Raw genomic sequence first — 26,548 nt, 5'->3', positions numbered from 1 at the left:
AACTGGGTGAGTTTGGTGCTGAGGATGTCCGGGATGATGGTGTTGAACGCCGAGCTGAAGTCCACGAACAGGATCCTTGCATATGTCCCTGGAGAGTCAGAATCAGAATCAGAATCAGAATCAGTTTTATTGCCAGGTATGTGTACACATACGAGGAATTTGACTCAGGATTGTACATTGCTCACGTTGTGCTTACAATAATACAATTACAATACAATAATACCATAACACAATAATAAAATAATAATAAAATAAAATCAGACACAAACTACAGAATAGACAACACTAATATACACACTATGAACAAAACAATATAGACATATTTACAAATAGTGCAGTGATCAGAGTGCAAAGGATGCAAGAGTAAACTATTCTCATTATGTACATGTTGAAGGTGGATATGATATACAGGTACACATACACATACATGCATACATGTACACAGTGTGATGGAGCATAGTGCAAAGGATGCTGGAAAAAATAAATAAGACCTATGACCTTATGACCTGAGGTAGGTGTATTGGTATACAGTATATACAATATGATATAGTATGAAATAATAAGTGGTAACCAGTAAACAGGTGGCTGAGGTGTTGCAGGATGTGATGCAGACCGAAGTTGACAGCATCATCCACTGACCTGTTAGCCCTGTCATTCAGGCAGGATGGAGACACACCGTCTGGGCCAGGAGCCTTCCTGATCTTCTGCCTTTGGAAGAGGTGGCTCAAGTCCTCTTCACAGATCTCGAGTGCAGCTGAGAGGTCAGAGGGGGAAGGTGACTGTTTGAAGATGGCGTTGGAGTGGGGGAGAGGTGTGACTCTGGGCTTTTCAAATCTACAATAGAAACCATTCAGCTCGTCTGCCAGTCGTTGAGTACCAGCAGTGTTGAGGGATGGTCTCTTGTAGTTTGTGAGTGTCCGTAGGCTTTTCCACACTGAGGCAGGGTTGTTGGCTGCAAAGCTTAGCTTTTCAGCATAGCACCTCTTTGCAGCTTTGACCTCTTTAGTCAGCGTGTTCTGGTTGTACAAGACTCTGTCCCCACTTCTGAAGGCCTCCTCCTTGATCTGACGAAGCTGCCTGAGTTTCGCTGTGAACCAGGGTTTTTGGTTGTTGTATGTGCGGATAGTTTTAGTCGGCACACACATGTCCTCACAAAAACTGATGTTAAGATGTCACAGTGTCAGTTAGTGCGTCCAGGTCAGTGGCTGCAGCCTCAAAAACACTCCAGTCAGTGCAGTCAAAGCAGGCCTGTAACTCCAGCTTTGACTTGTTGGTCCATCTTTTCACAGACTTTACAACAGGTTTAGCAGATTCCAGTTTTTGCCCGTGTGTCGGGATAAGATGAACCAGTTTATGAGCTCCCTTTCACGGTCCGCGAGGATGAGATTAAATCCCGGCAGGTGAAGTGCGCTGTCCGGGATGCGCTTGGTGAGCCAGGATTCGGTGAAACAGAGGGCAGCAGATCTGCAGAAGTCCGAGTTAGTTCTGTTGAGGAGAAGCAGTTTGTCCATTTTGTTGGCCAGAGAGCGAACATTCGCCAGGTGAATTGAAGGGAGCGCAGTGCGAAATCCCCGCTGTCTCAGCTTAACCAGCGCGCCTGCACGTTTTCCCCTGCGCCGTTTCCGAAGGATCCCAAACAGAGCTGCCGCTCCTCCAACTAGTAACTCCAATGTTTAAGAACTCTTCTCTGGTAAAAGTTACAAGAGAGGGACAATATATACTACATTTAACAGACCAAAACCAACATTTTATTCTTATAGCCTATATATATATATATAGCTATAGTAGCAATAGTATGTCAGTTTTGTGCTTTTTTAAGTATAATTATGTTACATATTTCTAAAAACAAAAAAGACACACAGTGGACACAATTGTCTTCATTGTCAGATGACTTGCATATATGTTTAATTTTATATTTTGATATCTGGACAGTAATTTGCTTATTTTATTGTTTCAGTTCTAAATGTGTTAATTAAAATATAGGTGCATATATTTGTTTGTAGTATATATTTCTTGTATATATATATTTTTTTTTCTTTTCTGATTCTGGTCTACACTGTTGTTTTTCTTGTAATGTTAGTCTTCCCGTAATAAAGAATACATTTTTTTTTCAAAAGATGAGAGAAGTGTCCCAGGGCTGGACTGGAAAAAATCGGCCCTGGCATTTTTGTCCCAGGTGGCCCACCAAAATCGGTCGGACACCCCTCACACCATCCTTCCATTTAAGGGCTCAGATTAGCGGTGTGACGAAACAATTAGCCTATGAGAGTAACGTAGCACAAGATTGGGGCCATGTCGGCAAAACAAGAATATATTTGAATAGGCCTAGTAATTAGGAAAAAAATGTATGATGAAATAGTTGATTGGGTGATCTGGGGGTCCTCCCCAAAGATTTTGAGCATTAAACATTCTGGGGACATTTTCAGCAGCAGGGAAGCACAAAATTCAGGTGGCAGGTGACAATTCAGAATATAAAAATATAATAGAGTACAATGCAGTAAGCAGTAGCTTATTCTTTTTTTTAGTTTAAGTTACTTTTTTGGACAACACAGTTTTCTTCTATGGGTTAGTGTCAGTATAGAAAATTACCCAGTGGGCCGCTGTCCATGCTTTATGGGCGGTCGTTGGCTCATTTTAAAAAAACAGCTATATAAATACATAATTTAGGTTACACCATTACCACTCCAGCCTTGGTGTACACCACACATCTCATGCACTTGTATTTGGTTGGCTGGGGAACAAGTGACAACACTGAAACAGTATACTGACTGAAGTGTCCTTTTCTTCCTAAAAATAGGCCGTAAGAAATAACTGAACAGGTGGAATTATTTCTTAAATATTTTATTGCGTTATGTTTTATAACAAATACAGAAATGATAAAACAACAGTGAAATTGGTTACAGTTGTACATTCAGGTTGTGAAAATGTCCTGTTCCATTACATAAACAAATGTTTGTGGGGAAATGTTTTACTGCTGAAGCTACTGCAACTCCTCCAGCTGCTCCCTCAAATGGTCCACATATCTGTGGATGTCTGAGATGCGCATGCGGTTCTGCTTAAGTTCTTTGTCGTGAATCTGTAATAACCCATGAAGACGAAAAGCAAACAATAACAAGACTATGAGACACGGAGGAGAGGTTTGCCATCCGTATAAAAATATCAATTGGGGTGTTTGTTTTCATGTCATTTCAGCTCCCTACCCCTTTAATGAGGGCCACTTTCCAGGCATTGACACGTGTAACAAGCTGAGTCTCTCGGCCATTGATCTGCAGCAGGTGGTTATCGTGACCGGTGGTCAGTGCAGACATCACTGTGTCTCTGTCGGTAAACAGCTACACAGGGAAAACACAGGTGTGAAAGGCTGAGGTCACTCACACGGGTAATGAACAATGCCTTCGCCTCAGCATTCACATTAGACCACTATTATTCTGTTGTATCTACAATTATAAACATACTTCTTTACATATTGATGCTAAAATGAGTAATTGACTTTATTTTAAAGGTAATGAAATAACCCACATTCTACACAGTCCTCTTCAGTTATCTCTGAGATTAAACAGCAGAACCGAACGTCCTGGCGACATTCTCATTAGGCTATAACTGTCCCAGTAACGTAATCCTAAAAGGGATGACACTCACCATTTTAATATCATCTGGCATGTCCTCCTCCAGGCTCTCCTTGGCTACTTTCTCCAGAGTGGCTTCAGCAATCGCACACACCTTCTCGTGATACTTGTCCTCCAGATCTCGACATTGGGTAAATGTATGACCATGTCATGGAACATCTAAATTAAACAATCATTAATTTTGCACCCAAACACTTTGTGTGCCACTGTGTATGATTCAAACACTGACATTTAATTAAGGCTCAATTACTGAACGCACAATGCGAGGAACTGCAACTGGGACCCAGATTTTATATGTAGTATGAGCTGAGTGTCTCAATAGTGGGGACAAGACCCCGAGAGCACTAATGAACCAGTGTCATTGGAAATTAATCCAATGAGAGAAGTGAGAAAGGATATATTCCTTGAACAGTTTCACTGAAGTTGCCGACCATGTCCGAGATTGTGATGTCAAACTTCTCGAGGATATCCTGAAATGAACAGGAGGTGAACATAATGAGTAAATCTGAAACAAAGGCACAGTAGAGAGGCATGCAGTTTTTGTGGGTATTAAGTAAATTATTGTATATTTATCTCGAGAATAATCTATATGTAACACAATTTCTATTATTGAGTCAATGACACACAATGTTTTTCTGAATAAACTCAAACCAGATTTGGAAATCATGTATTCACAGAGTACAGAAGGTGTACACATACAAGCACACGCACAGACACACCTACCTCCAGCAGGCTGACCAGCTGAAACTCCAGTGTCATGAGGCTGTTACAGAGTTGGTTGATTTCATCATTACAGTGGTTGATCTTGACCTTCAGTAGGTCTGGGTCTGATAACTGCTGCAACTCCCTCATCCTCTAGAGCGGTGTGAATGCAAGACATATTAATAGTCTGCTACAGTATACTAATACCAGGTTTACTGAGTTGACTATATAAATTTGTATAACCGTTTATCACCGTATTGTGTTGCTGCTCAAAATTTGCCAACGTTTGCAATGCTTTCTGCTGGTAGTCTGTCACAGCTTGAGTCTGACCTATGAAGAAGGAGTTCACCTCTGTCTCTCTTCGCTTATGTTCAGCCAAGCCTATTTCAAATAACTGCGTGCACAGCTCCACCGTTTGGTGCTCAAATGTAAGTGCAGGGTTAAGGAATTCATGTAATGATTTCCCCAGATTATATGTCATAAAGAACACACCTGCATGGATAAGAAAGCCAAGACAACAAAGGATATGTTTGAAGCAAATGAGCCACCCCAGGAACCAGGTGTAATTTATCTGCCTCTGGATCATCTTTGAACATGCTCTTAAACAGACAAGGCCCATTCAGGAACTCCACAAAGGCATCCTGTAGGAAAGTAGAATTGAACTTAAGTATGTACACAAATGTCAAGAGCTCAGTGGAAATGAACTGCATCACCAAATGTGAACTTTATATTACTGTGTGTAATTTGAGTCCAGCTTTCTGGCTTTGCTCAGCTTGATCATCTTGTTGCATCTGCAGCTCCTCATGTCTCATCTCCTCAAGGACATAGTGGTATTTGATAGATGCTTCATTTTTCTGCACATAAACACATCATTTATTATTAACATAGCAAATCAGAAACTTCCAAACAAAAGCTGGCAAAGTCATCAAATTATCTACAATAAAAATAGCTTAATGGAAGAATAGCTTATACTTACTGTTTTCTGGTCAAGTAATCTGTAGTCCAGGCACATCAATGTCGGAAAGTATCCTGCGATGAAAATTTTGTAATCGTTTTCCTTAGACACAGGATTTCCAAATAGGTTGAGGGTGAACAGGTTCTTAAACTTCCTGAGATAGAGCACCTTTGAAATGGATTCATTTTTGCATTAGGTTATGTAAACATTCTGTAATGCTATATTCTGAAACATAGTAGCCTACTTGAAATACAAATGCAGTATGTTACTTATAAATGTATGACAGATTAATGCAAGCAAGTTACGTTGTCCAACTGTCCAAGGAGGTTGTTTGCAATGCAGAAATGAGTGAGTTTCTCAAGCCCGTCCATTTTTTCAATGACAGAGATTCTGTTGTTGGACAAATTCAGCACTTCAAGCTTCCGCAGAGACTCCAGACCCTCAATTTTCTCTATTCTGTTGAATGACAGATCTAAAGGATACATTCAGAATCATTAGCACTGCTAGTTATTGGGTGTTTTTATTTTATTTTGTCTATATATTTGCCAAAACTTGCACATTTATGACAAGAAAGTGTTGCAGGATATAAATATAAAGGCTTCATCTTACTAAGCCACTTCAGATTGCCCAGACGCTCCAGGCCCTCAATCTTCTCTATGAGATTGTTGTTCATATCAAGCCTGGCCAAGGACGTGAATTCCCATAAGTGGTCAATCATCAGGATATCTGCGAACAAACAACCTCTCACATACCTAAACCCAATATACATTCATACACTGATTATAAATCTTTTTATTTTTCTCACTTCTGTAGTCCAGACGAAGTTTAAGGATTTCATGAAAGTGGATTCCATCTGCCACAGCAAGGCGCCCACTCTGATCTTGAGTGACTTGCTCCTCTACTGCCTTCTGCAGAATCTCCTCATCCATCAAAATGGCCTTAACTTTACCACAATGATCGTCCATCCTGCTGTCAGTGGGCGTTGGAGGCACACTTTACTTTACTTTACCTGCTGCTCAAAGAAGAAAGTAGATTATTTTTTTTCATTTGGAGCTTGTTTTGTTCTGATAAAAATTATGAGAAGAAAAAAAAATGAAATGAATGATGGTGTAGCTAACGTTAGGTTTCCATCCTTCATTAGCTTGCTAAAACGAATGAATGAATGGGCCTACCAGACAAACATTATACAAAATTAAGTATCAACGACAATCGCAAAATTTAGCTAGTTGTTGTTTTCCCAATGCAAAATACTTAAACAAACAAACAATATAAGCAGTTTAGTAGTAAGTAAGCAAGTTCTTACCTAACCTCTTACCTCTGTTGTTTACATTCTGTTACATAGCAACTAGCAACCCTTAAGCTGCGTTCAAGCTCGTTCAAATGATTCTGTTAAAATAAATGTTAAACTTCAAATTTTACTTGCTTGACCTACAAAAACCAATAAACCGTTAGGTATGATGACATTAAAATTTCGCGCACAGTTGTTTTATTTTGGCTACAAATAATATTTTCAAAAGTCCAATGTTCTATATTCAGTTCATTTTATATCGTTGTTTGTCTATTTCCGTGCATGTATCAAGTAAACTACATGTATATACATATGGTTTAAATTGTATAAATATGTTTGTTGAACATAGCTTCATTTGCTAAATATGACCGACATTGATTCCAGCCATACGTCGTGAAGGTTCTGTTTTTTTGCACCAATAGTATTAATCTGTGGGCGGGACTTGGTGGTACCGCCTCTGGGCCACAGCCTCAATCATTCCCGAGCGGATTGTTTGTTGTCAAAATGGAGTTCTTACTTGGCAATCCGTACAGCACTCCTGTGGGCCAATGTATAGGTACGTTAGCCTTAAATATTATTCATCAGAGATGTGATACTTCCTCCACAATACATAATTTGAGCATGGACAAGCATTTTGATGTTTTCCGCCAGGGTTTACTGAGGTCGCGCCAGTGGAAATAGCCAGCTAGCAAGCATCATCGCAACAAACGTCATCTGTTAACGTTACTTGCAATGAGCTTTCAGTTAATGTTAGCCAGCTAACCTTCCTAACTTAGTCCGCTGTAATTACTTGTACATAATACGTCAAATCACTGCATTTGTGTAGACAAGACAATACAGTTTTCAAGAAAGGAAGTTAAATGAGAGGGAATGCTATGGGCCGTGTCCATAGCCAAGCTGAAGTTCAGTATTTCCTTAGTTTTCATGAACAATAGTTGGTCAGCCTAGCTGGTTTTAGATTTAAATCTCAAGCATCTATTCTCTGGTGCTTATTTGTCCTGCAGAGGAGAAGGGAGACGTGGCCTATTACCACATCCCTTTTGTGTGGTTGCATCTTTCTTTGCGTCTTGCCCGGTTGTTTGCAAACATGCTCAGAGATGAAAAACCTCTAACCCAACCAAGGCTTTGCTGTGCCTTTCTCATGAGAGAATAACACACATGATAAGAATAGATTTTCTGTGAGATCTGTTACTTGAAATGCTTTTGTTTATTAAGATCATGTAAAAGTGTAGTCGGGGTGCAACAATGTAAAGTTACATTTATTTTGTTTTGTCTCCTTATCAGTTTAATGGAATCTAATCAGTAATAAAGAAGCCCCGATTTGTGATTGCATATCACCCACCCAAGCTGTAACAGTAACACCATTACTGTTCTGTTCCTTTTAATAGAGAGACCACCTTCTTTGATTCTGCTAGCTAATAATCTCCTACCTTGACATGACTAATAGCATTTTCCCTTTTTATTTATAAACAGTTTATAATTAATTTTGAATGCAAGTGTTTACGAAGTTGTGTAAACAATCCTAAAGATTTTAAGCAGCATTTCCTGTTCGTTTGAGTTAAGCCCCTGCTAAACAGATGCAGGCCAAACATTAATTTCTCACAATTTTGTGTTTACCTTTAGGCCTAAGTAAATGAAGCAGCTGTCACAGAAGAATTTGTTGATTACATATGTCTGTGAGTAAAGTACACTAAGCTGGTATTTTTAAAATAAGCACCTGCCTGTGTATACAATCTATGGTGTAGCGCTCATACTTTTTAACTACTTTGAAAGTAGATAACCCCACAGTGCTTAATCAAGCTCGTCATTGCGCTGGGTAGAAATATACTGGAGGAAAGACATCTATAGGAGTTAGGGGGCTTTTGAATTGTCCTCTGGCCAGAGTGAAGGTTTCCCACAACCCACTGGTCAACTGCTATGTGCCGTGTCATCCAAGACTACCCTCAGACACCAACTGTGAGCATCCTCTCAAGCATTTTACGTTACATAGGTCCTTCTAGTTTATGCATCTTGGCACATCTTGGATTTTCCAATTTCACAGAGATGGCTGCGTCTTCTGCCTGGTTTCTCTGTTGTGAGTGACTGCACTGTGCAGAGTTGTACAGCCGGCTGTCAGTTTGGCTGCTGCAGTGTTACAGTACTCCACAGCAGCCAGGCGAAGGATCAGCTTACCTGAACCAATGAGAGAGAGAGAGAGATATATCGACAGAGGAGACAGATAACATCTGTTGAGGGACCCATTGTGAAGAACTTCAAGGAGCTTTTTCATTTCCAAAGTGACTGTGAGGGTGGAATGATGTGTGCAGGTGTTTACTATGTGTGCATTTCCTTTTGTTGTCATTTTTCATGAGGTGAAATTCAAGCCTTGGTTCTTTTGTATGTTTTGTTTCTTTCTGTTCTTCATGCTGTAGCTTCATGGTCAAGGCATGTTGCCTGCTTTTCTCCATTGCTTTTCCTCTTTTTTCTAAAAGTGAACATATTGGTGAGAGGCTACAGTACAGTTAGCTGAAGCAACCAATACAATTGCACCAATGATAAATGTGGAAAATACATTAAAGGGATTAAATTGGATCCCTTTAGTGTATGTTCCTCTTTTTAGTGAAGCACTTTTAGTATGGTGATGTAGAGCTTTGTAGGTAGGCCTATATGTCAGTTTGCCATGCCATCTTTTTTATATAACTCTAGTATCCGCTGACTTGTCTTTTGCAGAATTTCTTCCGTTATTTGACCAGACAGCAGTCCTCTGAATGCTGTGCTAAAGAGTCCTGTACATTACCAGAATTTGCTGGAATTTCTGCTGTTGCTATCCAGAAGAGTAAGCAAATAGAATAAAGACAAAAGATAAGGAAAAGTAGAAAATGTGTGGTGAAAGGACGAGTCTTAAAACATGGAGAGATGGCGCCGGCGAGGGCCAGAGATGTTTGGCTTTGTTGGCAGTGCGTGGCACAGCCTGCCGCCGTTAAAGCCATGTGATGGACTGCCTTCACTGGTGTGGTGTCGATTTCCCAGGACATGGGGGGGATTGACACAACACCATGAATGAATGCACTCAGCAGGCATTTAACTTGATTAGCAAGGCTCTAAATGTCCAGTGTCATTGTAGGTCATTTCACATTGAGAGATCAGATTTTCTTTTTTCTTTCCTCCTCTGCAACCTGTGCTCTGCCCAGCGTTGACCTGAAAATCCACTTGAAGAGATTACATGGGATGTCCCAGCAGAAGTAGCTGGTTAAGTCTTGAATGGTCTTTGGTTGGTCTAAGTCTTTGGTTAAGTCCAAATGAATGCTTCATATGCTGTGCAGCCTAACACAGAGCCACAGAGCAGTGTTTTTAAATGCTGCTCATGTTGAAATTCACTTTATGTCTCTGTTGTGCTATTGTAGATAAGTGTGTTTAAGATGCCTGTCTCTCACTGCTTGCCCAGTCTCTGACAACTAAGTTTAGGGGAGGGAGAGCATGAATAAGTCATGGCTGTCAGGCTTGTCCAACACTGAGTTTCCCAAAAGGAAGGTAACACGGCCCAGTGAGAGGCTCATGGCCTGGGCATGACAGCCTGCTCAGGTCCTCTGCGCTTCAGGGAGAGAAGCTCCTCCTGTCCAAGCTCGAGAACCGTCTAATGAGAATCTATTGACAATCTATTGTCAGTCACAGCTCACTTCAGTAGTATAAAAACTTTTTTTTTGTTTCACTGTGAATCTTGCCCCAAATGACTATGATGCTGAAAGATATCAGCATCCACAGATGTGATGGATGGATTCTGGGGGGACGGGAGAGGAAGGACGAGGCGGAGAGAGGTATGCGGTGATGACTGCAAAGACAGTTCATCACTGTAGCGTCTCACAGTTTGGATCACATAATTTCCTGGCTGTAGGCGAAACTCTATTAAATGGTAGGGTGGAGTGTGAAGGGGAAAGCAGGTCTCAGCTCAGAGTCCACAGCTGCACCACACCCACCACCAGCTTCACTTTCCTCTGAGATGTTCGCTTTTGTCTTTCCAGCTGATTGTTTTAGTTAATTTAGCAGAGTGGGAGGGAGGCATCGGAGCAACAGGTGGTGGATCATATTTTCTAGCATGTGAGAGGTTTTTGTGCGTGATAACAATGTTGCCAAAACTAATAGGACTGAAGAAGTTTATTTGAATAGCACATTTCAACAACAAGGTAATTCAAAGTGCTTTACATAAAACATAAAAGCAACAGGGAAATATAAAAAAGTTTAAAAGCAACATAGGGAAATTGTAAAAAAAACACATTAAAAAATAATAAAAGTTACAGTGCAGTGTACAATCAGGGTTCAAAGAGTTAAATGGAAAATAAAAACAGGGGTTGAGCAAATAATTGAGTTACAATTATTTTGAAAAGAGAATAAACAGAGAAGTACACTTAATCTACTCTCTCTAGCTAGTCTGTACTCGGGTACATAGCAGTTTTTGGGTCCACTGAAACTCCAAAAACCCTCGGACACTACAGAGAAACCAGGACATGTCTGTTCGCAGGCCGCTTTGATCCAGTTATACTCTGGACCCACCTGCGCGTTTACAGGTGGACAGTAGTCTGATCTTTCTCCTGATCCTAGACCCAAGACTTCATCCCAACCCTTCTAACAGATTAGTTTCCTGTTTGGCTGTCAATGGACTTTGCTTGGACGGACTGTCCTCCTGAATTTATAATTGCAATAACAAACAGCTGGAGTTGATTTTTTTATAGCTGTTTTATTATTATATATATATATATATATATATATTAATATTTATATAATACATATTTTTTTTATGTTTCTCACACTAGTTTGAAGTGGGCGGGGCTCCAATGATGTCATGTACTTCCATGCACCAGTCAGGATTCAGCCACAGAATCTGATGACATGATCTGGTGGTCGCTGTCAATCAAATCTGATCAAACCACACCCACACAGTCATAATGGGGCAGTTTTTGTGTGTTAAACCCCGAATAAATAATTGAAAAAAATATAATAATAATAGAAAAAATTTACTTCAATCTTTGCTTATTTATTTCAAAATATATAGTATTATATTTTTTCAAGTTTTCAAGGGTTTTAAAGTGTGGATTCATACATCAACTTAGTGAATAAGGTTTTGGCTCATGATTTGTTTTCCATTTGTTATATTACTTGTACACACAAAATACTTGGCTGATTAAGAAGAGACGTTTGAGAGACACAGAGGACTGAAGTGTGTCACCACATGCTGATTGGCTTACGTAACTTTTTACTTTCAATGTTATGTAAACCAATGGTTGCTTTAATTAGTGTGCAACGACTTTAGTGCAGGCGACACCCCGAGCCTGACTAACATCCAGCATCATGCTTACTAGTGAGACAGCTGGCAGGGTGCAATTAGTGGATCAGGCATCAAAACTAAAATTTACTTCAGTGCCAGCCAGGGGTGTGCTACATCGTATAATTCACAATAGTACCAGTATAATTTTTATTATGAGCTCAACAGCTATTGTGAGTTAAAAATACTCTAGTGCCAGCCACCCTCAGATTTGGGTTGTGGTGTTTATACAGATTATGGGTGTAGCCAAGACTTAGTATTCAGATAAAACTAAACTCTCTGTATTGTGCACATATTGCTGTAAATTAAATAGAAACCGATGCGACACGACTACACTACACTGAAGACTAAGGATGGGCTCAGGGCTCAACACTTACATTTATTTTTAGGTGCTCAGACAGAATTTAAGGGGAAACAACATTATATGAGTATGAATATTCTGTTGAACTTTTCCTCCAGAGAGGGCCACAGATGGAGGCCTACAGAATGAGGACTGGACCCTCAACATGGAGATCTGCGATATCATAAATGAGACAGACGAGGGGTGAGTTGCTACACCTTCTGGGAGTTAATCATCGGTTATAATATGCTTTATCAGCGTTCTGCAGGATTAGTCAGTACCAATACTTAATGGACGTTTCATTGTTTTGTCACACACTGGCTGACCGAGTGACTCCAACAAATAATACACTTGACTGCTGCGCTTCACCAACAGACACCACACTACAGACGGCCTTTTGTTTTCTTTACGTGCCACTGGCTGAATGAATGAACGAATGAATGAAATTCTTATGTCAGTCTACTACGTTAAAAGATGCCCAGCCAAATGTGTTTATAAGACACAATGTAGATTCTGATGAGACTTGAATTTCCATTTATTTTACACTTTGTAAGGTTCTTCTCGACACCACTGAATTCACTTGTAATTAGGCTTCCTAGAAAAAAAAGTTTTTAGTTTTCTGAGAGTTAGGCACATTCATCATTAAATCGGCTTACATAAATGTAATGGGATCCCAGCCAGTATCTCCTTTTTATGAAAAGAGTGTTTTTCGGGAAGAAAATTGGAAGTCTGTCTTTTTCCATTTTTCCGTCAGCACTTTCCTTTTTTTCTCTTTTCCGCTGCCTTTTCACATTCTTCATGCCTACGCACACTCATTGTCTTGACATGCGACATGGGGCCCTCTATGTCACACTCAAAGACACAAACACACACACACAGAGGGAGTTCTGCTTCGCAAAACACAGAACGTCTTGTCTGCAAGATGTTCAGAAAATTAAACAATATCTGTTCAGACTTATAATTTAGACTTGAGGTTCAGGAAATTCAGCAACTGATAATGTTGCCTTGCAAGAGTGTGCTTTCAAGTAGTACGGAAACAATATTTGATAAAAAAGATGCACCATCAAAAACCAACAAAATGCAGCTGTAACACTCAGAAACACACTTAACACACACATGCTGTCGGAGGAAGCATTATATCAGATTTCACACTCTATCTCCCTCCATTTCTATCTATATCAGTTCCTTCGCATAATAAATCTACCGTATCTCATGAAGGAGTTCATAAAAGCTTATGATGCCTCATCTGCAGTGGAGAGACGGGCAGTGTGAGGCAGAAAGCCAAACCTAAACTCTTCATGCATGGACAGCTTTGATCTTGCCTTGGGAGAAACAGAGAGTCACGCAGAGAGAAAATAGAGAGAGAGACAGATGGTGCGACGGTTCTTCTTTGTCTTAGTCAAACAGTTACACTGACAGACTGACTGGCATCTGTTAATGTGGCACAGAAAACCATTTGTTCCAACAAAGTCAAAGATGTTATGCCTACTCTCAGCTGGGGTGCTTCATCCAGCTGTGTTTTCTCTGACGTTTCGCTGCAGGCCAAAAGACGCGATGCGGGCACTGAAGAAGAGACTCAGTGGTAACAAGAACTACAGAGAAGTGATGCTGGCGCTGACGGTGAGAAGTCCTTACTTTTTTTTAAAATCATATAAAAATGGCACATATTTTGTGCTGATTTTATTCTCAGGAAGCCGTATCCAAGCCTCCTTTCAATGTGTAAGCCACATTAAAGGATTGCACGCTGCGTAAAAGTTGACCTCTCCAGATTTTGTGTTCTTTCTTGGTCACTTTCTTCCGTTGTGTCTCTTCTCCCGGCCACTGTCGGGGCTGGTTTTAGCAATGCCTTGTGTTCTATGTTCACCCATTTTTTTGACAGCTCTGCTGGTTAAAAGCCCCTCTGCGTGATGAAAGCATCCTGACTGAGATCTTGTATGAACACCAGAGAGCAAAGTCCTTCCTTTTCTCAGCTGCCTCAAACACAAGAACTTTCCTGCTCTCCAGTTTGTTTTTATATTTTTAAATATTACAGGCTTACACCTTTGTTTCAATCTGTCTTCCTCTCTGCAGGTATTGGAGACATGTGTGAAGAACTGTGGTCACAGGTTTCATGTCCAGGTGGCCAACAGAGATTTTATCGACGGTGTGTTGGTCAAAGTCATCTCCCCTAAATCCAATCCTCCGACCATCGTACAAGACAAAGTGCTGTCACTCATACAGGTATTGATGCGTTCTCTGTTAGTGCTGTTTCTGTTCCTGTTCACAAATAAGCCACACTTCCATTGCGAAATTGTGTGATATGTGTACTATTTTATGTTTATTGTCTGTGTGTGTGTGTGTGTGTGTGTGTGTGTGTGTAGGCATGGGCTGATGCCTTCAGGAGTAGCCCTGATCTAACTGGTGTGGTCCACATTTATGAGGAACTGAAGAGGAAAGGGATTGAGTTCCCAATGGCAGACCTGGACGCACTGTCTCCCATTCACACACCACAGAGGGTGAAAATAAAGACACGCACATACAGTACAAACACGTGTGGATGTTCACACAGCAATTTTCCTAAGGTGTTTTTTGTTTCCTCCAGGGTACACCAGAGGTGGACCCGGCCATGATGAAGTACCTAGCCCCCGCATCACCTGCTGTCGGGACTCCTGCACCTTCCCCGACCCCCGCCCCTGCCACACAGGTCCCCAACATGCCCAGCCCTATCAAAGCAACCCCTGAACAGGTGAGAGGCATCGACAGCTACCTTTGACTGAACTTTTTGCTGCACCTGTTGCATGTAAAGTGAACTCAGCTTAATTTATCAATACAAACAATTTCCTCCCTTAGACTGTCAATAAAGCTTTTTTATTAAAATAAAGCAGATTTTACTGACATATCATAACTATCTCCTGCTGTCAAGAACATCTGCAGCACTGCCGATTCCAAATAAGCCCTGAATGTTTTTTAATAACCTTTTGACCTTGTGTGCTTTCAGATCGCCCGGCTGCGTAGTGAGCTGGACATAGTGAGAGGAAACACCAAAGTCATGTCAGAGATGCTGACAGAGATGGTCCCTGGCCAGGAAGATGCCTCTGACCTAGAACTGCTTCAGGTTAGAGGCACATGAATATACTGTGAGGTGTATCTTAACCAAACACATACAGCATCACAACGTATTGCTCATGTTGTGCCAATTTTACTTGATGTGTTTTTAATATTTAATGGGGTTTTAAAGTTGCAAAGGCAAAATAATCAAATCACAAGATGATTTGGAGCAAGCAAATCAGATTTTTGTTTTCTTTTTGTTCTTTATATGAAAGGGTTTGTCAATAGATCCCTACTCAACAAAACACTGTGAATATAGGCTCATGCTAAATATTTCACTAAATGAATTTTCATGCACTTAAATTCAGACAGTAAGAAGCTTTCCAACATGGCACGTCAGCTGTAAAGTGTTGGAATTATGTGCAGCCACCGGGGGGAGTAGTGTCTTTAGTTTTCAGAGGAGATGATCAACTCGCCTGCAACTTATCAGGAGCCAGTTGGCTGTGGTGGAAATTCCTGGAATTGGCAATTGACCAGAGATATAGAAACTCATGCAGAGTTTAATCTACGCGGGCCAAATCCACTCAGGTATTTTTGTCAGCTGCAAGGATATGGCCCCGAGCTAAGGTGCCTGTGCCAGTTGTAATGGTTATGTGGTGCCTTTTCTTTTTTCTTTCTTTCATTCACAGAATGTTTACACAGTTAAGCAAATATTTCTGACTTGCTTAACATTAAATGTCTTGTAAGAAAATATACATACAGTTTATGTTCCAAAATTTAGACAATATCCAGCATTGTATGTGTCTGACAAAATTATTTGTTAATACAGGGTCGAGTCATTAGTAGATATACACTTTGTTTGTGTGCGTGTCTGTCCTTCCCTCTATAGCTAGCTCTTTCCCCATCTCCATTTGTTTCTGTTTCTTTCCATTAATTTATCAACAAACTTATTGATCCGTCTGTTGATCTACCAAGGAGCTGAACAGAACATGCAGGGCCATGCAGCAGAGAGTGGTTGAGCTGATTTCACGCATCTCTAACGAGGAAGTGACTGAGGAGCTGCTACATGTCAATGATGACCTCAACAACATTTTCCTCCGATATGAGAGGTACGATCCAATACGACTTAGGGCTGAACGATTAATCGTTTTCAAATCGAAATTGCAATTTGAAAGAACGCGATTAGCTAATCGTGAAGACGGCGATTAAAATGTAGGTTAATTATACGGCGCATCTGACCGGTTTTAAACAGTCATGCAGTTACAAATTCATTCCGTTGTCATCCTTGTGTGACAGACCTGCTCACCAATCACAAGCGCCACGCATCTCCTGTTACAGTCCTACTCACCAATCAGAGCGGACCAAACCATCAGTTAGACTTTGTTTGTACAAGGACTGTCATGCCATGATTGTCAGAAAAATCCACATGAAAGTTAAAAAGATCTTTGATGTCAGTACAATTTTTGCCTATCCAACAGCTAAAACGGATGACTTTGGTCCACTGTGTTTGATGGATAAGTAATTGGTACTTGTTAGAACATTTTGGTTTGCCAAACTATATCTCAGTCTATGATTTTAAAGATGAGGCTCCAGATGTGATTATACCCAAGCTTATCAATGAAAAATCCAATTTTTTGAGAAAGCACACTTGTGTGTGCCAGTTTGAGTTCAAACACCACAAAACTACTGATCTTGTATGAAGAACTGTGCAAAACTCCTTCCTGTTAGACATTCTGCGGCTTCAAACTGGTAAAATGTCTCTTTCATGATGTGTCTGAAGATGAAACGCGTGTAAGCATTTGAACCTCACAAAGCTTGTGGTGAAACATTCAAAGGTTTTTGTGCTGCTCGTAGGTACGAGAGGTACAGGTCGGGTAGAGCCGCGCAGAACAACGGGGTGAGTACCATCAACAGAAACTCTGCGTTTTAAGAGCAGAAATCAAACTCCCAAAATTCTCTTTTAAGATCACTTGTTTTCTCTTTGCTTACAGCATGTTTTCAGATATAAAAAAAAAAAAAAATCCATTTCAATACATCTGCATTTGTGTGTCCTGTGGCAATTTGTCTAACGTTAAGGATGCTATGAGAGATGTTTCAAACATGTATTTGTTGTGCTTATTTTACCTTTTGAAATGACTGAAGTGTCTGAATTAATAATGACTCTTTCCTGCATGTTATAACAGTATACACAGTCCACTGCAGCATTCATTTGTAAGGCAGTTTTAGCTCTATTAAAACTGGGAGAGCAAAGCAGAACATGTTCCAATTTGCTTTTACATTTGCCAGTATCAGTGATTCGCCAGGGGATCGGGGCATCTCTCACTACATCCCACGTAGCTGTTTGTTTTTTGCATTCTGTTGATTCTGTGTATTCTGTATGTTTGTGTTGTGGCTAGCTGATGGAGGCAAGTATGACACTGCTACCCTGTTCAGTCCTAGCCTGTGTGCTGGGATGAACAGTGATGAATGTTAACACTTCTGCTATAGGGAGCTAATGCTTAGACCCATACGACATGTCAGCATCAGTACCGCTGTGTGAAACTACTGTAGATACTATATGTCCTGCCATCCCCTCTGTTCTTGCCTTCTGTCTCACACATCTGAAGTCTTGTGCAACTGTTTATTCAGCCCAGAGTATATAGTACTATAGAACACCCTCCAGTCCACAACCCCTGACCCACACGGTTGTTTCAAATTGCGTAAATAGTCAATCCTCTAGAATTTCACTAGCTACAAGTATTATCTCTGTACACAAAGAGCAAACACTCAAACGTCCCTTTATCCATACTTGGTGAACTCTCTTATTCTACCCGCCATCCCCTCTTCAGATGTTGAATGAGGCCACAGAGGACAACCTGATAGACCTGGGCCCAGGCTCCCCTGCCGTAGTCACGCCCAGGATCACCTCCAGCCCTCCACCCCATTCCGCTGCCGGGGCCGCCGCCTCCCCAGCACATAAACCCACTACAGCCTCGCTGTCCTTTGCACTAGCTGGTCTTGGTAAGAATAAATTGGTATCAAGTTTGTTTTCCATTGTAAAGGGAAAAATGGATTCACCTGCACACAGTTCTTACTCCTAAATTGCTACTATAGTACACATATACACTCACTCTTACCAGAGCTGTAACATCCCTCTTCCCCAGACTCTGCAGTGTTAAAAAAGGCTCATAATCTTGCTTCAAATGGGAAATAAGCCCAGCAACATCAGTCATTGCTAGACTCTCTTCCCTACCGCTGCTGGCTCCCTTGTTGGTCTCTAGAAAGTCTCTGCATACTTTAGTATTCAGGTCAAAGCTTGGATATAATGCTGTTCTTGTTGAGCTTGATGGAGAGGCAGCTGCACAGTGCTAAATAGTAGTGCTAAGTGCTAAATCTTCATTTCATTTTTCAGTTCCATTTATCCGTGTATTTTTTAATCTTTCTTTATAATCCTCCTCCTCTGCTTTCTCCGTCTTCCTTGCTCTTCCCTTTCCTCTCTTGCTGTTCCCCTCCAGATGTTGCTGCGGACAGCGTGAGCAGTACACTGCCCTCTGTACCAAACCAGGATGACTTTGACATGTTTGCCCAGACCAGGAGCAGCTCTCTGGCTGAACAACGAAAAAAGTAGGTCAAGATTTCTAGTTTTTACTTCTGGGGCAGCTCAGATTCTCTCATGGTCATTTATTTTAATTAAATAGCTATTCATAACCACCGATGGACACCAGTTTGTCCCATAATGTTCACTGCATACAGGTTTAATAAAGGGTTTTTTTTTTTTGATTTTGAAATTGGTGCTTTTACCTGCTTCTCCAGTACTGTGGATTTTTTCCTATTCTTGACAAATGTGTGTGAAAATTGCAAACTTGTGTGGGTATATTAGCGTGTCTGGTGGCTTGGGGGTCTGCACTACATAACAGCAACGTCCCTTGTTTAAATCCAGCCTTTGTCACGTTTATTTATTCCCTTCTGTCATTGACATTTTACCATGAACAAAAAATATAATATAATTATAATAATAAAATGGGTGAGAAATGCTGGGTATTGTTGCTGTCTTTTTTTGCAGTGTTGAAGAAGAATACTTTCAGGGAGGATTTTTCCTTAATTTGTCACGTTTTTCATTTTGTTTTTGTTTGTGTTTTTAATTTGTCATTCTGCTGCTTCAGTGTTATATCTTAACTAAGTTGTTTATGTTTTCATGCACAGTGTAAAGTATGAGGACCCCCAGGCTCTAGGCGGCCTGGCCTCGGCTTTGGATGTGAGACAGCAGAACGCAGGAGGGGTGAGTACGCTGATGCATGCCATTTAATGCAGCTTTTACCCATGTTTGGAGTGTGGGTGCTGTGTAATTTACATGGCTGAAAAAGCCTTCCCATACCAGTCTGCCCTCAGCCCTTGGTCACTCCCTGCATGTGATGGTCTGTAAAACTGTATTTTCTGCAGTGACATTTGTCCAGTGTGCAGTGCAATAGCACAACGAGTACGGTCTTGACCTGCTCTATATGAAAGCGCTATGAGATAACTGTTGTTGTGAATTGCCGCTATATAAATAAAATAGAATTGAATTGATACTCGAACTTTGATCAAACAAAAAGGCGTAGGTTTGTGTACTGACTATTGCTATAACTGATTAGCTAAAATAAATATCTTACAATGTGGTAACTGCGAGTGTTAAGTGTGCCTATAAGTAAGAATTCAAAATGGTGTGATTTTGTTGCCTTTGTTCCTGGTAAATATTAGTTCTAGCAGTTCTTTAAAAAAAATATGGATTCGGATTTCTCATTCTTCATATCAGTTATCAGTACATTTCTTTTTTTCTTCAGTTTCTGTTTATTTAAATAAAACACCATGCAATCAGTTTGTGAAGTCACATGCAAGTTTCAAGATTTTCGTAGTCGTTTTCAGAGCACACCGTCAGATGTATTTGCATGGTTATGTTACTTTGCATGGTAACTATGTACACAGATGATTCTGAAACCTGAACCGCCATGATACACAAATGCAGACGCACACATGCACACACACAGCGGTGATTGCGCATACCATCCCTTTTTTTTAGTTTACTACCCTTTGCCTCGTACAGCATTTTTACTTGAGGGAGCTTTTTATTTTCCTCATTGTCATCTTTATGGAATGAGCCTTTCACCATTTTCTTACCTTCTCCCCTCTTTTCTCCCACACTTTAAATGGCACTCCCTTTAAATTTGACTTCTCCTCTGTCTCTCTCTCTGCACTGTGTGCTATGCTGTGGTGGGGCCTGCTGCCTTTCTTCTCTTGTGTAAGGTGTTGTTCTGTTGTTGATTCAGCTGAGGGTAAAAGGGGATGATAACCCAGCAGATCAGGAGCTGCCCATAGACAGCTGGCTTATTACCCAAGGAATGGTGAGGACTCCATCCTCAATGTGTCCTCCTACCCCTCCCTCATGTCCACCGTCACCCCCTGCTCTCAGCCTCCTGCGGCATCATGCATAATGAGCTGCTCTTCATTTTCATCCTCATCTCACTGCTCTGTCCTGGAATGCACAAACAAACCCCTTATCAAGTTTCCCCTCCCCAAACAACGTCCACCTCCATGTCAGAAGTACAGATGTTGTTCTGGGCAATATGACGATACCTACGTTAGCTATACTGATTCTGCTGAGTTATCTGTTTTAGTGGTTGTTATAGTCCATTGCAGGAGATGTTGCAAATCAATTAACAGGATTGTTTTATGGCAATACTGATTTTACAGGAGTTTTGCATGATGAAGTATGATTTGATTTAATTTACACGATTAACCAAAAACAGACATTGTTTTGGTATTTTTTATATAAATTGAATTCCCAGAAAACAAAATGTATTATTGCAGTGTTATTAAACTACTTATATAGTAATATAAGATTTTATCAATATTGCCCACCTCTACTGTACTCTATTGACATGGGTGCTAAACACTATACCCATAACTGATGCTTTCTACTTTAATGTCACCCCTTTATGGATGGGACAAGGAGCCTGACTGCTCACAGGAACTTCCATCAGCTCCATTCATCTCTTTAACAGTCAAACACTAAAACAGCAAAGATGTACAGATACTTCTGCTACACAGTAATGGCAAATCAACAATGAAGAACATTGTTAAAGTAACAATAACATATCATTCCAGCATAAAATAATTAGCAAATGGATGGTGGTTTGCTGTGTAGTGGAGAGTATGTGTCAGCTGTTCTCTAACTGTCTTTGGATCTTAGATAATACACTAGATGTACTTAACAACAAACTCACACTCTAACCAGAAATAAATCAACCAACTAACAGATGAGTCAGAAGTTGTAATATTTGTTTTATTAACAGTGTGACAATAATGTTGGTAATATATAAAAGCTGTGAGTCATGATAGGGACAGACACTTTTTTTCTGAAACATTTTCTCCCCAGTTCACACAGCTGCATGTGTTTTTTTTTCTCCTGTGAATGACTCTCACTGCCCCACTGCCATGGCCTTTATTTTGAAATGCTCCCTCACTGTGATCTCAAGAGGAAACCCCACCACCAGTGTTTATATAGTATATAACAGGGCCTCAGGAAAAGGTTTTTGGTTTCAACTTTGTTATCAGGTTGACGTGAAAGGATGTAGAAGATGAGACTTTTATGTATTGTGTGTGAAGTCAATGCCTTTTCGGCTTCTGTAAACAAAAAGCATACAAATAACTTTTTTCAGTTGGCCTAATTGTTACTTCTCGTGCATGGACATAAAAGGTTCCTTTATCAGTGACATCTAATGCCACAATTTCCGAGCGGTCCTGAATCACTGTGATTGTTTGGTTTCTCCAGAAAAATGAACACAAGCGTACACCATCCACCCTGACATGGCTCCCATCATCACGTTCACGTGTGCAGCGTGCGTGTGTGTGTGCGCGTGCTTCCCGTATATGTGTATATGCCCTGCCTCTCTACAGTCCCTGTGCTTTCGGCTTCTCCCATCCAATCAATCTCTTAATCAAGTTCAAGTGATTTGCTAATTATCTAATGATGTGGAATAATTAACACTGCTGTGTGACATTAGTCGGCAGCTGTTAAGCCATGTCAGCACTACAGAAGTAATGAGAACAATACACAACCTGGGAACTCTTGTTCTCATAGAAGACAGCTGAGTAGCAGATCGTTGCACATGTTCAAACAATAAGAGCACAGACTTGAGAGGGGCAGATTTTCTTTGTGTTCTCATTTTGATTTGTTTAATTTTATCATCTTCCTTTCTGAGCCTTTTGGTGATTCCTATTCTTGTTATTTTTATGTTTGTTTGTGTGTGTGTGTGTGTGTGTGTGTGTGTGTGTGTGTTACAATTGTTGTTTTTTGTTGTTGGGGTCTTTCTGTTGCGTGGCTTTGGTGCTACCCCTTGGTTTGTCCATGGCTTTGCTCCATAGATCCCCGTATCGCAGTCCTCTGTCATGGATGACATAGAGGAGTGGCTCTGTGCTGACGTGGTGAGACTTCTTTTCCTTGATTTATCTCTTTTTCTCTTCTTTCTCTCTCTCGTCTACCCTCGGTTTTGTTCGTTTTTTCTTCGATAACTCATTTCATCCAACCATCTCACATGACTGCATACATTTGACTTTAGTTTCCTTTCACGTCACATCCTTTCGTTCACTGTCATTTTCCCGCTGATGACTGACGTATAACAGTTTACTGTGTAGCTTGATTCACAAAATGCTAACATAGTGCTAAAGATCGCCATGTTTAAACAGCTGATAGGAGCTTCCTTAACATATGCATGTGGAGGTTGTGGAGTTGGGCTCAAGAGGGTTCCTTGTTGTCTTCACCTGCGAAAAAGTGTGTGGGAGGAGGCATGATTGACGGATCCTTCGTGAGCAAATTTGAATGGATTTGTCTCAGTTTGTGTGATCTTCACAGGCATTTGATTTGTATGACACTTTTATGTATCCGCTTGTTGTGTTGCTGACTGTACACTACTAAGGTTTATTTCTGTCTTTTCAAACAAAGACAACTCCACTGAAAAGTGTGTCTGATTACTTTTTTCCCCTTCTTAATAGAAAGGGGATGCCGCAGAGGAAGGGGTGACCAGTGAAGGTATAGACTTGATCAGAAGTTTTGTTAATGTGCTGATTAAAAATATACAATTGATAAACCCTTAACTATCCACGCCTCTGACAAATCATTTTTTTTCCATCAGAATTTGATAAGTTCCTGGAGGAGCGAGCGAAGGCAGTCGACTCTCTGCCTTCTCCCCCGGGAGCTAACCCTGCTCCCCCTGCCCGCGCTCCTGGTGGCTCCCACAAGAAGGCTGAGCGGACGGAAGACACCCTCTTTGCCTTGTAGACTGTTAGAGGAGGGCCTCGGTCTCTTCTCTTGGGCATCTAAAGGTCCTCGTCCTAAATGATCCCTCCAGTCTTTCCAGTCCCATTTCGTCTCTGACCGGCAGTCAAGTGATCTCCACCTCCTTGTCATTCTCTTGCCACAGTGTTGCGCCGACATGCAGAGGTCCAATATGTTTACTGCGCACAACCATGTTGCGTTTTACTATATATGGATGTATTAATCTGTTAGTGTGGGATGTACTACTTCCAGCCCTGCATCTCATTGGTAATGCGCCACCAAAGGAAGACATCCTTACTTGTCTGATGGGGTTTAAAAATGTGGTATATTACTGCGAAATTAATGTAAAATGTTCACTGCAGGGCAATGCATTGAGTCAGTATGGAAGAATACAATTAGGATTATATTGTGTTGTTAGCTAATTGCTAATTTATGCATTTATTGTTTTAATGGTTTGTTCTGTACTAGCGCTGTGGTATGTTTTTTGTTTTTTTACAAATACTTAAGTTTAAGCTCTAGTCATGCCTCTTATACTGAGATATGTGTGGAAGGGCAACACATTATTACCCAATTTGCCTGAGGCAGTGTGGAGAAAAGACTTAAGTTAATCGGCTAATTTAGCTAACTATGAATATAATAGCTAAATATTAGCTAATCTTGATGAGTGTATGCCAGCATTCCTTTAACCAAAGGGAATAAAAAACCTAAAAAGCACTAGTTAGGAATCTCTGTTATGTATTTCAAATAGCTAAGGGGAAGGAACGTGCTCTCTGAATATTTCCCATCAGTCTTTTCAGTCCTCTGAAAAGCTACAAATATAACTAGGAAAAGTATGCTTTTGAGCAATACACGTTTAGCCATTCCAAAGAATATTAAGGCTTTAAAGACCAACTAGCACTGAATGGAACAATAATCGAGTCCATGTGTTAGAAATGTTAAGGGATGATGAACATTTTCCTTTCCCTGCTATATTAATGTCTGTGCACTTTGAAGCAAAAACAAATCTGTATTTTGGCCTTTGTGTTTACAAGATGGTTACTATTTTTGTAGGGGGATGGGAAACGGTCTTTAGATTGACTTCATTTTGCACACATTTTTCTAAAGTGTCATTGCAGCTCATTCACAAACTTATAATTGCAAAAACGTTTAAGAATATTAAAGATTACGTAAAGATGCAAAACACAATATGGCATCTAAATTATCAGCAAGACTTTCGCTGACACCATAATCAACTTAAATACAAAATGTATAACTTACAGTAATGGACTGTCATAAAGGATGTATTCATATAGGTAGAACTTCAGTTGCTCTATATTATGTAATATATATATATACCTCAAAATACAGGAATTCCTGTAACTGGTTAAAATGTATTGGCTCATTGTAAGAGACAGCAAATAGGCTTATTTATCATTTCATCCCCTGATTGTATTTTTATAGTTCATGTAAAAAGAAAAAAAACAAGTTTGTATCATTGATCTTTTTGTGGTCCAGGCAGAAGCATGCAGTAAACAAAACCTCAGTTGTACTTTCTTTGATTTGGACAGTCAAAGATTATTTTCATTCTTGTGTTTTTTCATTTTGGCATGATTCATCTGCACCTGTTGGAGCTGGTGCCTGGCATTTCCTTGATTGTCCAATTTCAGCAAAGTAGCCCTGACTGGAGTTTGTCTTTGGTGTACTTAGGATCGCAGTTTGAGGCGAAAAAGCAATCCTGCCTTCGTTGCAGCTCTTTTCCTGAGGCTCTGGTTTGTTTTAACGTTGTCCAGTTATAACACCAAAAGCCTTGTCAATTTAGGCATTCCTTTTGAAATTCCTCCCTAGCTTAATCATGCTTTCAAAATTTGTTGATTTACCAGTTGTCATTATCGGCCTTCCACAAGACGGAAATATTCATTATTTGTTATAAGTAAATTCAATGGTGACATTAAAAACATATTTGTGTCTACACCATCATTATGATTTAAATATTTAAATGTATTTTAGCTGAGGAAAATTAATGATTAACAAGCTTTAACTTTTCAATGTTGTAAATGCTGTACGGTTATATAGGCTTACTGGTTGCCAGGTATCTGAGATAATAGTGTTACATTTACAATAAACCATAGCGTTAACTTTGACTTTTGCCGTGCAGGCTGAACAAAGAGGAGTAATAAAACAGGAGATCCTTTTAAAAGGGAACTTTGAGTCATTTTCTGTTTGTGTGTTTCATATCTCTGGATCTGTAACAGAGTGTATTGTGTTACTTGCTTGAGGGTTAAGTCCCGATTGCAACATGTATTCCTCGAAATTCTGTCTCTCTCTGAATGTCTTTTAATACTGACGAAACAGAGCATTTAGCTGACGTTTCATGGACATGGAAGAGAGATGTGTTTTCTGATGGTGGGTGTCTCATGTCTGTATGGCTGTGCCGTCTGCTGCCATTTATTAATGGTCAGATTTTTGTTTGATCTAATGCACGTATGTAACTGCCCAATAAAACACTAGCAATGTCTGACCTCTACCTCACAACTGTTTGCAGTTATTGTACAATACAGGGTTGTGTGACTATCTCCTACTTCTCCTTTATGCGCATGCTGATGCAACCCACCCTCAATCTTGCACTGTACTGACCATCCATTGTCACATGAGCCTCTCACCCCCCTCCCTGTACCTTGGTTCATGGACACTTCATCATTTCTGCTCCAGTGTTCAGCACGCGTAAAATGTAAACAAACCTTTGATACACACAGTTTTTGAGGAAGAGGTTTGCTTCTTTCAGTCACCAAGCAGAGCATCATTTGGAAGGTAACCAAAAAAAAAGTGAACAAGTGAATAAGGCTTGCACCTACAGACTAACACACCCCTGTACCTGCAACACCAGGCTTGTTCACAGGCTTTTAATATTACTCCACTCCCCTAAAACTGACAACAGCTTTGCCATGCTACTCTAGGTCACTGACCTATTTCCCCACTGTGCCACTGTGAGGCTCCCCCCTTGTGCTCATGTGACAACAGAATATATATAACCCCAACTATAGTTTT

At 40.4% G+C, this 26,548-nt stretch overlaps 2 protein-coding genes across 5 annotated transcripts; one reads left to right on the top strand and one right to left on the bottom strand.

Annotated features, from left to right (window-relative positions):
* Positions 1-2,825: 2,825 nt before the first annotated feature.
* drc3 (dynein regulatory complex subunit 3) lies at positions 2,826-6,732 on the bottom strand. 2 transcript variants are annotated; one of them, XM_046038824.1, is made up of 13 exons: positions 6,587-6,732; positions 6,089-6,295; positions 5,893-6,009; positions 5,589-5,755; positions 5,305-5,451; positions 5,063-5,182; positions 4,857-4,969; positions 4,678-4,756; positions 4,350-4,481; positions 4,026-4,096; positions 3,640-3,763; positions 3,201-3,332; positions 2,826-3,076 (listed from the first exon to the last, which is right to left on the bottom strand). In XM_046038824.1, the coding sequence occupies exons 2-13, from the start codon at positions 6,246-6,248 to the stop codon at positions 2,981-2,983; spliced, it is 1,458 nt and encodes a 485-aa protein (XP_045894780.1). In that variant the 5' UTR covers positions 6,249-6,295; positions 6,587-6,732; the 3' UTR covers positions 2,826-2,980. The 2 variants fall into 2 exon arrangements, with proteins under 2 accessions (XP_045894780.1, XP_045894770.1); XM_046038814.1 differs by having other exon boundaries at positions 4,582-4,756; positions 6,587-6,727.
* Positions 6,733-7,013: 281 nt separating this feature from the next.
* Positions 7,014-26,027, top strand: LOC123957206 (TOM1-like protein 2). 3 transcript variants are annotated; one of them, XM_046029849.1, is made up of 16 exons: positions 7,056-7,127; positions 8,195-8,247; positions 12,327-12,411; positions 13,749-13,827; positions 14,278-14,427; positions 14,568-14,702; positions 14,789-14,932; positions 15,185-15,301; positions 16,210-16,343; positions 17,089-17,131; positions 18,063-18,234; positions 18,729-18,837; positions 19,417-19,492; positions 22,615-22,674; positions 23,242-23,278; positions 23,382-26,027. In XM_046029849.1, exons 3-16 carry the CDS (start codon positions 12,374-12,376, stop codon positions 23,525-23,527), a joined length of 1,440 nt encoding a protein of 479 aa, XP_045885805.1. In that variant the 5' UTR covers positions 7,056-7,127; positions 8,195-8,247; positions 12,327-12,373; the 3' UTR covers positions 23,528-26,027. The 3 variants fall into 3 exon arrangements, with proteins under 3 accessions (XP_045885786.1, XP_045885795.1, XP_045885805.1); XM_046029830.1 differs by lacking the exon at positions 8,195-8,247 and having other exon boundaries at positions 7,014-7,127; XM_046029839.1 differs by lacking the exons at positions 8,195-8,247; positions 22,615-22,674 and having other exon boundaries at positions 7,014-7,127.
* The last annotated feature ends 521 nt before the right edge of the window (positions 26,028-26,548 follow it).

Source organism: Micropterus dolomieu, linkage group LG02 (genome assembly GCF_021292245.1).
Source record: "Micropterus dolomieu isolate WLL.071019.BEF.003 ecotype Adirondacks linkage group LG02, ASM2129224v1, whole genome shotgun sequence".
NCBI lineage: Eukaryota > Metazoa > Chordata > Actinopteri > Centrarchiformes > Centrarchidae > Micropterus > Micropterus dolomieu.
Note: the sequence above shows the minus strand (reverse complement) of the source record. Positions and strands in the feature narration are given on the sequence as shown.

Excerpts from the sequence above, each read along its gene's own strand:
- LOC123957206 (XM_046029830.1), top strand. The coding sequence starts at position 7,076 with ATGGAGTTCTTACTTGGCAATCCGTACAGCACTCCTGTGGGCCAATGT. Across the intron at positions 14,933-15,184 it reads TCAAAGCAACCCCTGAACAG|ATCGCCCGGCTGCGTAGTGA; the intron begins GTGAGAGGCATC and ends GTGTGCTTTCAG. Across the intron at positions 23,279-23,381 it reads GGAAGGGGTGACCAGTGAAG|AATTTGATAAGTTCCTGGAG; the intron begins GTATAGACTTGA and ends TTTTTCCATCAG.
- drc3 (XM_046038814.1), bottom strand. The coding sequence starts at position 6,248 with ATGGACGATCATTGTGGTAAAGTTAAGGCCATTTTGATGGATGAGGAG. Across the intron at positions 4,757-4,856 it reads GTGGCTCATTTGCTTCAAAC|ATTTGAGCACCAAACGGTGG; the intron begins ATATCCTTTGTT and ends CCCTGCACTTAC. Across the intron at positions 4,482-4,581 it reads TTGAGCAGCAACACAATACG|AGGATGAGGGAGTTGCAGCA; the intron begins GTGATAAACGGT and ends ACACCGCTCTAG.